Source organism: Euprymna scolopes, chromosome 15, assembly GCF_053919585.1.
Source record: "Euprymna scolopes isolate OS-2025 chromosome 15, ASM5391958v1, whole genome shotgun sequence".
Lineage (NCBI taxonomy): Eukaryota > Metazoa > Mollusca > Cephalopoda > Sepiida > Sepiolidae > Euprymna > Euprymna scolopes.
The window spans coordinates 96,208,035-96,224,924 of record NC_136496.1 but is presented as its reverse complement, the minus strand read 5'-3'; the positions used below and the strand labels follow the sequence as shown (position 1 = coordinate 96,224,924).

The window sequence follows — 16,890 nt, the reverse complement described above, 5'->3', positions numbered from 1 at the left end:
ATTGACCTTTTGTCAAACTCGTGTGGAGGCAAGTAAACAAATTGAAATAATGACAGAATCAATCAACAGTACATTAGTTTGATAATATATGTTAACCCTGAATTAGTAATAGTGATGATGACGATGATGATGATGTAATGTTACTGTTCGTAGTGATGACTATCAAACAAAGCCTCTAATTATAGTAGGTAAAATAAATTAATTATCGTATGTAGTAGTAATAGTAGTAGTAGTTATTTATTTAATAATGATAATAGTAAAGCCCATCATCATCATCAACAGCAGTTATCATTAACAGCAGCAATATCATAATCATCATCAGCAGCAGTATCATCATCATCATCAACAACAGGAGGAGTAGCAGCAGCAGAAGCGACGCATACCAATACCATCAGCAGCAGTAGCAGCGGCGGCGGTGGTGGTTGGTGTCGTCGTCGTTGTAGTAACTGTTGTCCTGTCGTCTGAAAAAGACACCATTCAGACGAGGTAGTAAAAGAAAAAAACAAAAAAACAAAAAACAAAAACGACAACCAAGAAAGAAACAAACACCGAGATCTCTTGTGGATGTAGGAAAATCCAAGAAATCCCCTCATAAAAAAAAAATCAACTAAAGGCTTAAATACCGGTTGTTAAAGAAAGAAATTCAAGAGAGCCTTAGCCTTGATACTCCACTTCTTAAAAAAATCATCAAGGAAGAAGTTGTAAAGACGCGAGGTGCGAGAGGATATTCTTGGATTTAAAATGCATCTTAAAACACGTATATATACATATTTATACACACACTGATATATATTTATATATATATGTAAAAAAAAATGTTTCTTATAATGTTGTAATATACGTTTTGTGTGTGTGCGTGTGTGGGTATATATATATGTATACAAATGGAAAGAGATCGAAAATAAGGAAGAAAATAACAACGACAGGAGTTTTATTCCCTTTTGTTTTATTTATTATTTTTTTGATTCAGAGATATTGAAATAAGGACGTTGTTACGTTGGACGACTTAAAGGATTAAAAAGAAAAAAAAAATCCCTAAAGTGGATGGCTTGACCAAAAGCATTAACAACTGGAGAGAGAGAGAGGGAAAATAGAGAGATTTTTTTAGAAAAATTCATAGGAATTTGTGGAGAGAAGGATAATATTTTGTGAAGAAATCACAGAATACAAAGGAAGTGAGTTTCTATTCGATCCGAAAACGACTGAAAAAAATGCCTGAAAATATTACAGTGTCCGAGTTTCTCCGCGAAACATGGGACGACTACAATTCTCCAACAACTTCGACATTTGTGGCCAGGATGCCACTATGCAAAAATACCATCACAACTCTCGAAGAGGTAAGGACATTATTAAAAAAAAAAAAAAAAAAAAAAAAATTGAGGTTATCTTGAACTTTTCAGCTTTAAGATGATTGACAGACATTCAAACATTATCTCGACCAAATTAGTTCTAGTTTTATATAACAATTTGGTTCAGTTAATAACTTAATGACCAAACAATACCTTTAATGTTTGATTATCAATTGAAAGTTCCAATGAAACAAATGATTATAAAACTATAATTTAAGGCAATCTTGTTTCAGTTACAACCATTTTAAAGCTAAAAACTTCAACATAACCGAAAAAAAAGAAGAGAAACCTTAATTAAAATACGTCATTCATTTTTTTTATCATTGTTTTGTTTTTGTTACAAATGACACAAAAACGCATTCCTGACAAAAAAAAAAAAAAAAAAAAAAATGATCACATTGTTAATAGGAATTTAATTCATTTTAATATTGTCTTGTATATTTCTTTTTGGATAAATTTATTTTAAAATGTCTTTTTACAAAAACAACATAAAAAATCATCGTGCCTTTTATTTTGCTAAATATATATATAAACCGATAATTCGTAGAAAATTTAAAATTAATTATTTACATAATTTATATATAATTGATATTTATGTCATTTTAATACTTTTGGTCATTTAATAGAATACTTCCGTCTCCAATCTGTTTTTTAAGAGGGCATTTTGCTATAAACAGCAAAACAGAAAAAGTGGTAACAAAATGAGTATATAACAAATGTTACCAAAGGCAAGATAAGTTACTCTTCTACCTACCTCCGTAAGTTTTTTTTTCTATTTTAACTTATTTTAAAGCGTTTATTCAGTTCGGAAAGCAAATAGTGCAGAGTGTTACGTGAGAATAAGAAAAAAAATGACTGACATGAGAGGGTCACATCTTTAGAGTCTGGATAATCGCTTAAAAATAGAATATTAAAAAAAATTATAAATAGAAACCCACCCACCCAATGTTTTTTTTTTTTTTTTTTTTTTTTTTTTTTGTTTTTTAAATCTTCGAAGGCACCGAAAACTATTTCTAACCTTAATTCTAATCCTAAAAGAAGAAAACATTCGATTGGAGACTGGAGTAGTAATAAAATTATCAAATATATGTCCCCCATCGCAATAATTTCAATCATTTTATTAAGTTTATACTTCATAAATTCATGCCAGTATCACAGATCGATAAGGAATCAAATCCAGATTTGACGCCAACATTGATCGAATTATCGTCTCGTGATTTTATGATCATTATTTCCGTCTTTACAAAAGAGAAAACAAAATACTATTTTTGTCATGTGCTAAAGAAAATCTTTGTTTTTCTTGTGGGTTTTCTTGCAAAAAAAAAAAATCAAGAATGTTATTCTAGTAAGTGAAATTAATATCCATTTAGTAATTTGACATGCGAATTTGGATCGATGGTATTCAAATTAGAATTTGATTTAACTAATAAATAAAAGATCTTGCGCGATATTGAATTTTCTCGCTTGCATGCCCCTATTCCGAATTCGTGGCCATGGGTCGCCATCAGTGGATTGTTTCTCTTGTTCTAAACGGTTATAAATAACATGTTCAGTTTAATTTATACGTTTTTAATAAATAAATAAATAAAAACAATGATCACAAATTCGTTTTTTTTTCTTAGGCATAAAGACCAAGGTATTTTGGCAAAAATCGAGCAAAGCTTTTGGACGTATCGAACACTAGCCATTCTGAAGTGACATTCTCACCCAAATACCACATTTCACTTCTATAAAATTACTGTTTCGTTTAAAGTTAACATGAGATTATTGATAAGCGATGCTAATAGATAAATAATAAAAAAGTGATCTTGAATGTGTTTTTAACAATTGTAATCCAACTTTTTCTATGTATTTGTGATTGTAACTATAATCCTAAAAAAAAAGCAACCCAATAAATAATTTTATTTATACTTAATAGAATACATTTGGGTGCTTATGCTATTTTTAAAAATAGTTTTAAAAAAATGTAATTCAAGTTTTACGATATCATTTTTATTAAATTGTTAAGTGAAAGTACAGAATAATAACAAAACATCGCCCCCCCCATGTTAAAAATGGCTTTCTCAATAACGTTATTATTTCAGCTATGTAACAAAAGTGCATAAGTACCTACACTTGTTATAACAAATGTAGGTACTTATGCACTGCAGTTTAGTAGTTTTTGTTTCTGTTCAACAAGAAACAAAAACTTCTAAATTGAATGGAATCGTTCGTTTGAAAATTACGATCATCATAGACAGAAAATAAAGTACTTGTTGAGATGGAGTCGACAGATCGATTTTTGAAATATGTCATTTTAAGCAAAAACAATATATTGGCAACAAATATAGCAGTATAGCAGTAGCACACCATTTACATGTCATGCATTCCGAGTTATGTCCCCCTGTGTGTGAACTCTTCATCATCGAACTTTTAACATCTAAGAAAAATGCATCTTTATTCTTTACCTAATTTTCCGTTAAAATTACTTTTAACTATAAATAGCTTTCTACTCTATGAATTTTCGTAATTTTTGGATATATTAGTATTTTCGACATAACAATTAAGTACGCGATATTGTTGTTGCTTAAAACGATATATTAAAAAAAAAAAAATCGATCTCTTAAGTCTTGACTCAACAAGCACCGAAAATAAAATCTCAAATGAAATAAGTTTTTAAAAAATTGTATTTCTCAAATTGCCGATTTATGAAAAAAGTTGATGAAAGCAAGAAATGAATCCGGTTGTCCGCATTTTTTTTTTTTTTTTTTTTTTTTTGCAAAGGATTATATATCTCTTCGAATAAAACAATACTTCTATATTTTGTGTCTAACAGACTAAACTTAAAAAAAAAATACAAACACCGTATTTTCCTTAAAAAAAAAACAAAACAAAGTCCATTTCTAATTACAATTTATGAAAACACAAAACTACTTTAATATGTCATCTTGTTTTTATTTCATTCTGTATCAGCCTCTAAAAATGGCGGGCCGGCTCTTTAATTGATTTTAAACTTTCATGTCTTATTTTAAAATTTAATCTTATTTTAACCATCTTAAAACAAATAAAAAGTAAAAATTAGATGGCAACATACAATAGTCATTCTTATCTCCTTTTCTGTTTCTTGTTGCTTTTTCACAACGTGTTTCCCCTTAATAAAACAACACAAAACAAACATCCATTTCAATCAATAATCTTTTTTACAATTAGTCGCAATAATCAATGCCCTAGGAATTATTTTTTGGACTGATCTTAAATTTATATGCAATTGTTGAACAAAACACGCAAGTGATCGTTTTTATTTTTTGAAACGTAAAACAACTAGCAAAGCAAAAGCATAACAGTTCTGTTTTATTTATTTATTTTCTTTTTAAACAGAAATCGTCTGGTTAGAATTATTTAGATTACGATGAGTTAATTAAAATTATTCAATTTATTATAACCAACCAATAAAACCGTTGTCTGTGTTAGGCGTAAAAAGAAAGAAAAAAACCCAAAAAAAACAAAAAAGACAAACGTTTTTTTAATGGGGGCGGGTCCCCCTGGGGTTCCCGCAAAAACGAATGTGAACATCTTTCCGTTTTTGCCATTCTGTCTCTTCCCACTCAAACTGGACACCAATAAACGACATAACTCGCGTTTAACGAAGCTTAAACGAATTTTAGAAAAGATAAAACTTGTTTTTATTTGTTTATTTCTAAATTCACAATAAGCATTCGAAGACATCGGGGTTTTCTTAACATATTTGTTCGATAAACCCACATGTAATCTCTCAATCACAAGCTTAATTTCGTCATTTTATATTTATTTCTTTAACAAACAAACAGTTTACATGCTAATTTTATAGAATCACTCCCGTGTACAATCAAGTATTTTTATTTATTACATATATTTTATTGGTGCTTATTGAGAATTACACTTATTTAAAAAACGAAAATAACAGAAAACCTTTGATGTGCGACTCGTTGCGAAACTTATATTCGAAAAATCACCTAAATTGATCAAGTAGATTTTTTTTTCAACTAAGAAAATTAAAAATTAAGGTTTTTAACGCTTTTAATGCTACATATATTCATTAGAAGGCGGATTTTGATCTCGATAGTTCGAATTGAGTTGTCTCCCTATTATTTATTCAACGTGGCCCACTAAAATCCAGGTCTCGCTTCGTCATAAATTTTTAGTTTCTTAAAAAAAAAAATTACTTGATCACTTTACGTGATTTTTGGAATATGACACTTTCGTTTCGTGACGAGTATACATCATAGAGATTTTTCTGTATTTTTTTAAAAGTGTAATTCTTAAAAAGCACTTTTTTACGATCAGGGGCGGCGAGAAATCATTATTAGAGCATATAACCCAGATGAGTGACACACAATTTGTTTTTATTACTTTAAAAACATGTGTACGGTACGGCACGGCGGTACGCGTTATTTAATGTTTACATAGGAATAAACTGTTTATTAATTAATGTTTTTCTTTAATATCAGCCGTCCTTAAGTGTGTCAGAATTTTTTGGGAATTTTGACACCCCTAACACAAAACTGCAAATAAAATATAAAAAAACGCGTAATTTCTCTTTTTAAAGTGGGTTGTTTATTTTCTTTATGGAATATACTGCCGGCCATAATGAATGCAGTTGTTTAAAAATGTAGCGATTTAAAATAAAATGTTCGTACACATCGACGTGAAAATAAAAAATAAAAAAAGATAAATTTTCATGACGTACCCCAGCGTATTATAAACATCCCAATCTCCCCATGTTAAGAACAGCTTTCGGAATACCCCCCCCCCCAACCTTGAAAGTCGTTCTTAACATGGGTGGGGGTATTCTAAAAGCCGTTCTTAATATAGAGTGGTTGGGGATGTTTGCTGGGCTGGGGCACTGGGGCAGGTCGTAAAAAATACCAAAAAAATTTATTTTGATGATACAAAAACCCAACAACAATAAAAAGTTAATTTCCTATTGAATCATTGATTCTATTTTCCCTTCTCCCTACGAAGACAAAGTTAAACACATGGTCTGTTTTTAATGTGCATATCCAACCTCCTTTGGGATTGGGGACAAGAATAAAAATAACGACTGTCTATTTGACAAACAGAAGACTGTCATTTAATAAATACGAATATACTTCCTTTGTTTATATGGCATTAAAAAAATCTTTTTTTTTTATCTAAATATTGGGTGCAACAAATAAACCTGAAAACATTCTATTTAGTCTCATAACCTCGATAATCTTTATTTTACTTTTGTTTCTACTCAAAATTAAATTTCAAGAAATATTGATCATTTCTTAAATTGGAAATAATAATAAACACTAAAATATTAGGATTTCCTGGACATGAGAGGGGTTGACACCCACATTTCATTATATTAAAAGCACCTGTTCCGGCGGTGTTTTCCATGTGTTATTTTACTGATAATGACACACTTTCCAAAGCAAATACTTTGGCCTCTTTTGCATTTAGTTGCAGTCGTAATTTTATTTTAAAACAAAAATTAGAATTTGTTGGTTTCATTAATGGTTTGAATATTTATTTTTTCGCCATTTTTTTTTTTTTTTTAGGTACTCATGATACACTTATTGATCCGTGCTGAAATAATAACGTTATTATTTAAAAAGCTATTAACATGGGGGAGGGGAGGGTGTTTTGTATCTATTCTGTACTTTAACCTTACAATTGAAGAATAAAAAAGAACATATCAAACTTTAATTAAACTTGGAAATACGATTAAAAAAAATAGCGCGGAGCACCGTTTTTTATTATTGCATTTTTATTTTTCGTCATTTCTTATTGCCTTAAAATATTTCTCCTCTTAAACAAAATATAAAAATGCAATGTAGTATTCGTAGACAGAATGATAAAAATGACGTTTTTTTTTTTTTGTATACAAAATATTTTTTTATAAACGTTACTTACTATTGATGACATGATTTATTTTAAAGGAAATACAATTGGGAAATTAGACAAAAAAATATTTAACTCGCTTATTTGCGACATATTTGCGTTTAAAAAAAATTAGCATGAAAAAGTTGGCATTTTTTTTTTTTTACAAGAGGCAACAAAACAAAATAGGGATGAAAAATATTTAGAACAAATGTTATTAAAGACAAGATAAGTTATTCTTCTACCTATCTGGATACTTTTTTTTGTTTGGTTTAACTTATTTTAAAGTATTTACTACACTGTAAATCTGAGTTAGAACGAAAAAATATGTCGGTCTCCTTGTAGCTATGTCAAGCTTCAATAATCGTTCAATAATCGAAAATTAAACAAAATACTGTTAGAATATTGCATTTTCGCACAGTTCGATGTGTTTCTAACAGTATTTTGTTTAATTTTCTATTTTTGAGTGATTATCGGTGCTCAACGTGGCTATAGACTATTTTTTTCTCGTTTTAACGCAACAAACTTGACACTATTATTTTCAACTCCAAAACACTTTAAAATAAGTTCAAACACACGCTCATAAAAATTTATCCAGGTAAAAGAATAACTTATCTTGTCTTTAGTAACATTTACTTGTTGTATATTTATTTTTTCACCCCTTTTGTTTTGTTTTATTGACGACTAGCATTTCAGCCCGGATTTGCCCGGGTGTTTGGAGGTGTATGTTGAGTCAAAAAAAAAAAAAAAGCGGTCAATTTTTTTAAACTTTGACCCCTATTATGACCCCCTTAACATTTATTGTTTTGGGCTCAAAACAAGTTATTAAGTTAGATCCATGTCCAAGGAACCTATATCTAAAGTTTAAAGTGTTTAGACTCAAAATTGGCGGAGGAGTTTGGTAGAGTTCTCAAAGGTCAAATCGTTGAACTTTGACCCCTTAACAACCAAATTTCTGACCGAAAACCGATTACAAAGATTTTCCCAAATCTCAGTACCCTGTATATCAAATTTCGAGTCTACAGACTTAAAATTGACAGTTATTGCGTAGGGAAATGTACATACACAGATACAGACACGTTCACTTTTATAGATATATTGTATAAAATGCCCAAAACTTTTATTCATCCCAAGCAAGGCATATTATCACAGAATTGTAAGGGGATACTGTGATAGTCTATCACAGTATCAATACTATTACAGTAATAAAATTGACTTCTATCACTGTATTAGAATTCCATTTTTTTGCGAAGGGAGGGAGGGGTCTTTGTGGAAAGCTGGGTAAAAAGAAGTTTGTTCACATTGCATTTAAATTTCTGTATATTTCTATGGTCGGGAGGCAGCAGGGAGATAATTCCAAAGGAAAGCGGTCTGAGAAAAGGAGCTCACAGGGCATAAAATCTCCTGGCATCTACAGTGAAGAGGCGAGATTTTTCTGCTAGTCGGGCGGGCCGGGAATATTTACATTAGGAGAAGGGTACAAATGTAGTGGTGCAATCCTCTACTTGTATGAATGGAGTACTGTTGCCATATCTGGGCAGGAGTTGTTCACAGCATCCTATCCTGCCTTGAGAGTTCAAAACCAGCTTTGAAACCTAGTAATGCCCTTTTCTCTACCCTGAAGCCTCTTTCCCACAGAAGAGACGTTGCGAACATGTCTGTGCTCTATCGTTATTTTAATGGCAAGTGCTCGTCTGAGCTCCAATCTTTGCCAAACTTTCTTAAACATCACTTGATTAGCTACAACCACTACCAACAATTTCCCCCATTTCCTAGCTGTACATAAATCTAAATGCAGATTCCACGAACAAAGCTTCTTTTCTAGAGATGCTCGCCTGTGGAACACTGTTCCGCTGGCTTGCTCTCCGGCTGACTACAACATGGTCGTCTTCAAATCTAATGTAAACCAGTTCTTGTTGAGCTGTCACCTTAAATGATCAAATCATACTCAATTTTCACCGGTAACAATTACTATGCTGTTGTATCGATGACCACCATCTATTCTTTAACCCTTATCCTCGAGTGGCATTTGGGCCTTAATAAATGGTGAATCCCTTGTAAAGAAAAAAAAGAAAAAAGAAAAGAAGTCATCTGAGCACATTCCGTAGAATTACTTGTAAAACAAGCACAGGAATGTGGCTCTGCGACAGTGGTTGGAGCTTGGCAGACACTGGAACCTAATGAGTTATAAATTCTTTTCTATAGCCTGTCCAAGAGAGAGATGCTAGTATTGGGTGCACTAGGCCTGATGTGGCAACAATACTCCATGCACGGTAGAAGTCGACCGTTCTTGCAGCAGACTTGGCAACAGTGTTGGCTGAAAATGTCAGCCCAAGGAGTTTGAATGTCGGAAAAGTGCTATTGGCCATGAGAATTGTGGTTTGAAAGGTTTCTTATAGTTCTTTATGGAGAGGAACTTCGTCTTGGTTGCATCAAATATGACCATCCGTTTTCAGGTCTATTCTACTACAGACTGGGGGTCATTTTCTAAGTATGTCAATGTTTTGCATAAATTCTCATGTTGGGAATAGGTGGTGTCATCAGCAAATCTCGAACACGATTGTATTGCGGAAGGTCGTTTATGAAAATCAGGAATAATATAGGTTCGAGTATCGATCCCTTAGGCACACCTACATTGATATATTGTATATATGCACGGGCATCAATAACGACCTGGATCTTTCTTTTAGATAAGACTAGCCTGGGTGCCCAGCGTTGCCCGGGTGTTTAGAGGTGTGTGTTGAGCAAAAATAAAAAGTGGTAGCAGGCAGGCAGGCTTGAACCTGTACCATAAAGGAGGAAAAGAACGTGGAAAAAAAAAAGGCTAGTCAATCAAAAAGAGGGGATGATTTTTGAAAATATCGGGGGGGGGGAGCGACCCCCTCCCTGTAGAAAAGTGCCCAGTTGAGGGTGGAAGAATTAATGTTTTTAGCCAATTTTTCGATATTTGTCGTCCAAAGGGTTGAGCTTCAAGATGCTATAGATCTCGTGACAATCCGTGGCGTCTTTTGAAAGTTTTAGGCAGACATACATACATTTAAACAGACAGGTGAGATTTATATTATAGCGGTGGGGTACCCGGCGTTGCTTGAGTGTTTTTCGGTGTGTGGTCGGGTGGGGGGGGGTGTTAATGAAAACCTAAGAATAAGCGAAGTAAAAAAAACAGAAAAACGAATGTTAAAAAACCCTGCTTAGCGGGGGGGCTACCTGGCGTTGCCCAAGTGTTTGTAGGTGTGTGTGTGGTTGTTAATGAAAACGTAAGAATAAGCGGAGTAAAAAAAGAAAACATAAAAACGAAGGGGAGGGGGGCAATCAAAACATCGAAAAAAAAACACAAAAAAACCTAATGTAAGCCAAATGAACGATGTTAAATGTAAAAATCAAAAAAACAAAAAAGAAAACAGAAAATGACCGTTAAAACCAAAAAAAAAAAAAAACATGTGGAAAATGGCTTAAATAAGCCTGTTTCGATATTAAAATTTAAAAAATCGGTGGGTACCCGGGTGTTTTTGGGTGTGTGTGGTCGGTTGGGGGTGTTAATGAAAACTTAAGAATAAGCGAAGTAAAAAAAAAACAGAAAAACGAACGTTACGTGAAAAATGACTTAAATAACACTGCTTCAATATTTAAATTTAAAAAGCGAAAAAAAAAAAAAGACATCTCACACCACGATTCGAACCCAAAACGTTTAGATAACGAACCAACGCTCTAACCAACTGAGCTAACACGACGTACATGAAATTTAGTCAGTTCTTCAACTATTTAAACTAAATCAGGTCATGACGTCATCTGACGCATGCATAGAACCGGTCGTCATCATGAGAGGACGGTTTTTGTTGACACCCCCTGTAGAAAATTGTCGATGTCAGGGTGAAAAAATTAACGTTTTTGGCCAATTTTTCGATATTTTTCGGGCGAAGGATGGAGCTTGATACCGAGTTTGTGAATTTTTGTTCTGTCTGTCGAAAGTTTTTAGAGGACACACATGCATACATACACACATTTTCGCTTTTATATATAGATAGATAGATAAAAGATAGAAGGCTTTGATTATATTAAGCATTGATTCAGTAATACTACGTTCAAAGATAACCTTTAGTATATCAGCAGTAGAACGATGAGGTATAATCATTTTAAGTTTGCCGTAAATATCTGTTCTGGGCAAGATGGCTATTTTGGCTAGAATCAATATTTACCATAACTTAAAATGCTTATATTTTCTATTAAATATTCAATTTTTCACGCAAATAAGTAAACAAAAATCAATTGTTTTTTTTTTTTTTTCTTTAAAATAATTTATGTCACCAATAGTAACATGTACAGATTTTATTTTGTCATTTATTTTCTACATTTTCCTTTCGTACAATTCTCCCATCCTATCTTACCCTTATTGCATTTCTTTAATTTTTTTTATCAGTGAAAATGACATAAAAATGCCAAGCTTCCTTTTTTTCTAGAAACATCCTTGAGTATAAAGCTACTACTACTCAAAAGATTATTGATTCTCTGCTGCGATTATTGGCTTGTTGAATGAAAATAATTCCCCATGTGAAGAATGTGTGTATATATATATATATATATATACTAGCCATACCCGGTCATGCGTTGCTGTGGCTCAGTTTGTTAAAATGGACCCCCCCCCCCCTAAAAAAAAAAAGACATTTTATAAGAAGGAATTAGTGTAGCAAACTGTTTATTTTTTTTTTCATTATACAAAAATATTCTTAAATTAATTAAGAAAATAGTTTATTTAGTTATTTATTTGCGGAATGTTATCCTTATCTCTTATAGTTGTTGTTTCACGTCAAATAGATGCTGAATGTAAATTAGGTAGATGAATATTTTTTAGTTGTTGTAATAGCAATTTATCGTAGCGAGCTGCATGGTAAAATGAACACAAGGACACAAAAATATGCAAGAGAAACAATAATCAGAGTAAGAGAAGAGCAAGAGTGAGTTGGGAAGAAATATATATATGAGGGAGAGGGAGGAAATTAAAATGTTTTTAGGTAGTGTGGGGAGCGTAACATATAATGAATTACCATATCACATTAAATGTAAACAGCGAAAATTCACGTAAAATCAAAAAGCTACAAAGTTGAATAAATGAAATAATATGTCCTTTAGGATTGGCATAATAATGAAAATGGACGCAGCAATTTACTCCGAATGTAGAATATTTCAGTTACTAAAAGAATGTGTTGTTTTTTGTTTTTCAGCCTAAAAGGAAATGAAAATAAATTAGGTAGATGAATTTTATATTTGTTATTGTTATAGGAATTTATCGTAGTGTGTTTTGTCGGCATAATATAAGAAAAAGAATGCAGCAATTTACTCAGAAGGGGGGAAAAAGATATCATTGCGACACCATATTTGAATAGTAGATTAGTGTTTGTTTATGATTCGAATACTGGTAATCCGGAACATAAGAATGGTCAATCAGAATGGGTGGAATCAGGCTAGGGAGACTTTATTATTTGTGAATCAGAAAATGCAAAGCTTATGTTACGTGTATGTATGTAGTAATAACCAGTTAATGGCGGTGCAAACACAATATCGTAGGAAAATTTAGAATTTGTCCCGGTGTCAACTGGTAGGGGTGGGAGCACTAAATATTGAGAGAAAATAGGAACTTCTACCTCTGTAGAAAGTGTGAGTATGTTGCTTATCAGATGCAATGTAGCATTTTATCATAAGTGAATGTGTCAGAAATGGTGGTCGTAAGCTACATAAGATTAGCATTACAAGCGTATGCTGTATTTTCATGGATATCAGCAATATTATATACCTAATGTGCTTCAGCAAGTCATATCTTTTTTATTTGTTGGTAAATTTTTAAAAGAATTACATTCATGAAAAGAGAATAGAATAAGCATTCCAATGATGTTAATTTATTTTGATTTTATGCGCTCAATGTTTTTATGTTCCAAGTTAAAAATGAAAAAACAATAAAAAATTACAACAGTAAAAAGGGAAACTTTTTTTCAATGTTTACATTTCATGCATTACGTTTGGATACATATGCGCGGGGTTAAATTTGATTGGATATGGCTGAAATTTTACAGGCTATATAAGCATAGAAGTTCATCTCTACTGGTCTTTGATTTTTTCTTTTTTACGACCACAGGAAGCAAAGTTACGACCGAGCAAAGTTGACAAAGAATATTTCAAAATTGATAAGATAAATCAGTATATATCATCCATTTTCATATAGATAATAGTTTCAGAATTATTTTCATGTATTCGATGCCTCCATTCAGTCTTGAAAGATAAAGGATACCCCCTGTAGGGGCAGCTGCACGTGAAATTGTGAGGCAAGGGTTGCGCAATCTTCAACCACACTTCTCCTGAGTCTGCACTGTTTGAGCCCAGTGGCAAGAAGTTCAGGACAACCGGAAACAATGCCGAGATAAGCGAAGAGCACATACAGCAACTAGAAGTCCCAAATAGTCACCCATTTTGTACTGACCAGGTTCAACATTGCTTAACTTCGGTGATCCCGCGGGAACCGGTGTGTCAACGTAATTGTTCCGTATTTTAATGTATAATATGTAAATATTTGATAATTATTGTGTGGAAATTTCTTTAAAATGTTATCTTTTATAGAAATTCAAATTGCTTAAAGGGAAACGGCTCGCTATACGCTAACCATCACTGTCAGCGTATTAACAAGTTTGTATTCTCTTAAATAGAAAACTGTTTTTCCTGCTTTCAAAACGAAAGAAGAAAAATGTTTCATTTTTTTTTTTCTGACTTTGTCCATTTAAAAAAATTATGTAGTTTTTCAAATTTGATTTCCGAACAATACTATTTTGTTGTTTTTAATGCTTTTAGTACACATGTACTAAAAGCATTAAAAAAAACTACAAAATGTACTAAGTACATGTGTTTATTTTTCAGTAGAAAATAACCAAAAAACAAAACAAATATATAACAAATAAAAGGTACTTGTGCACTTATACTACCATGATGAAATAATGTTATTATTTAGAAACCCATTCTTAACATGGGGAAGAAGGGTGTTTTGTTAACTATTCTTTACTTTCACCTATCAATTGAATAAAATATACCGTGAAACTTGAATTTATTTTTAACTCATTGTCAAGTCCAGTTTTTGGAATCTGTAAAACAAACAAGTTTTTTGTTTTTTTTAATTGAAGATATCTAAGTAATAATAATAATTAGGCAGTTCGATAAAGAATTGTATTGTGATGCATTTTGGAAATTTTTACCTTGTTTCCACCTTAACATTTTTCTTTAAAATGACAATCTTATCAGGTTTTCAGGTATGCTGAAAACGAATATCACATTTAAATTTTCTGCAAATAAGTAGCTTTCCGGATATTAAGCAATGTCATTTCTTATGTTATTGCTGGTGGCCATGCGTTTGCTCATAGTTTCTTGGGGTTACGTTTGCGCGCTCGCATGTACCAAGATGGCCACCAGCGATAACATAAGAAATGACATTGCTTAATATCTGGAAAACTACTTATTTACAGAAAATTAAAATGCGATATTCGTTTTCAGCATACCCTAAAACCTATAAAAGTAATCATTTTAAATGTTAAGGTGGAAACAAGGTATAAAATTACCGTTTCATTTCTTTGTTTACATAGTTGAATTTTCAGTAAAACAACAGAATAAAAATGACAAAAATTACCATCAACTGGTGAATATATAGTTGTTGCTATTCACGGTTCCTGGTATTCTGGTACTGTGAAAGTTACATTAAGGATTTATGTAGAGTAGGATTTATTGCTGCATCTCAGAAAATGGGGGTATATTTTGGGCCAGATACAGAGGATTTACAAAATTGAAAATTGGACTGGTCCCAAAATGCATAAGTTCTGGTCGACTATGGGAATTTCCATTTTTTACAGAAATCCAAAATCTATATGAAAAATTTTCTTCGATTTATTTCTGAGATTAATTCATATCTACTCAATTTTTTTTTTCTGTGAGAAGAGTAGTAAATACCGGCTATGTTCTTTAGGCATTCAATGGCTACACCCAGATTAAGCTCTCCTTTGGTGAGGAGGCAGGAAGATGCCTATTCTCAATAAAGCTATATTTAAATACCACTATAATACTTAGTTTTGTTTATGAATAGACACCCACTGCACCAGTTTAAAAACAATGGAAATTTGTACATCTGAATTTATAATTCATGGCTTATGGTAAAGAGATACATCAAATTTGACTGCATAATCAGAAAGAGCACACAATTTTACAGAAGAGTGCCAAGTTTCATAAGAGTAGTTTGAAAAATAGATAAATGGTGGCGAAATTACCGAATTTCTTGAAATCTTGAGGTTCGTAATTTAGTCCACTTTTTCTAAAGAAAAATGTCCACAGAAAAGCCTAAATTTTGGCACTTAAAATTCTCATAACTTTGGAACTACTGATGGTATTTGCATAATTCAAACGATTTTAAGCATCTTTTACATAGCTCTTTTCATGCAAGTTTATAAAATAACAATTATCTAAAAAGTAAAAATCAACTTGTAATGCTAATAAGATAGTGGCTATCAGGGTAGATGTATTGAATTTGTATGTGGCATCTGTTGTTGCAAACCTACGGTACTTTGGTTCAGAGGGGAATTTCTGCAGTCTTTTTATCATATATATATATATATATATATATATATATATATATATATAAACTTTAACCAAGCACATGAAAATTTTTATGGCCTGTATACTTTTAATACTCTGAAACGGTTTACAAGTTTTTAAAAATTATATTTTATTTAAAGCTCCCTTGTTCATTGCAGCATGAGGATCAAAATGGCTGCATTTTACTGTATTGTTGTTAGGAGTGGGACTTTATCCTTAAAAAGTAGAGAAAAAAAAATGTGCATGCCACTAACCTTAAGTCTGAGTGGCAAAACCCTAAACTTAGGCTAAGTCAGTTTTTTTTTTTAATTTTTTTTTTTTTACTATTTTTTCAGACAGAAATGATCTGGAGCTAATTGATTTCTTAAAAAAAAAAAAAAAATTCTGATAAGAAAATGATTCAATAAATTTGGTGATAATAAATTTCACAATAATTTTCCACACTTTTGAGGCTGTAGAAAAGTAATGTGTTTGATGAAAATTATGATTTTATTTTATTTTCGGTTTCTTGGCTGTTGACTATACTGCATGATTACCGGATTGTTCTAAAGCTGAATGTAAAGAACACAGTTTTAGTTGTAAGTAGTAGTAGTAGTAGTAGTAGTAGTAGTATAATGAATAATAAACAAAAGTAAATAATCCTGATATGTAACCAAACCAAACCGCAGTAATGATCTGAATGGAAATAAGACAAATATTGAAGAATTTGAAGAAATAAGAATATAATGCTGTATTCAGTTCAGTTGTGTTATGGGATGGTTCACAACTAAGTGAAGGTCAGCTCAACAGCTTTGGAGAAATATGAGAAAAACATAACAGCAAAGAAAGATGACAGACAAAATTTAAATTTGTAAAGAACAAATAACTTTTTTTTTTTTTTTTTTTTTAAATTGGTCCCTCCTTACTAACGTAAAAAATTGAATGTATTGTCAGTTGAATGATGGACAATATTATGAGAGGATTTAAAATGATAAATCTAATGAACAAAGAATGGTCTCTGGCAAATATTTGCTGACATTATATGTTGGAATCTGCAGGGAAGTAATCCTGTGGTAATGTT

General features: G+C 31.8%; 1 protein-coding gene across 32 annotated transcripts in view; it reads left to right on the top strand.

The window, feature by feature from the left end:
• Nucleotides 1-420: 420 nt before the first annotated feature.
• Nucleotides 421-16,890, top strand: part of LOC145294002 (arf-GAP with SH3 domain, ANK repeat and PH domain-containing protein 2-like) — a 547,728-nt gene continuing 531,258 nt past the window's right edge. For 23 of the 32 annotated variants that reach the window (XM_080140958.1, XM_080140948.1, XM_080140937.1 and 20 more), the window contains exon 1: nt 1,074-1,337. In XM_080140958.1, the coding sequence (XP_079997084.1) occupies nt 1,212-1,337 (126 nt within the window). In that variant the 5' untranslated portion in view covers nt 1,074-1,211. Of the gene's footprint in view, nt 1,338-16,890 lie in introns of all 32 variants that reach the window. The other 9 variants (XM_080140949.1, XM_080140946.1, XM_080140939.1 and 6 more) reach the window with 1 other exon arrangement.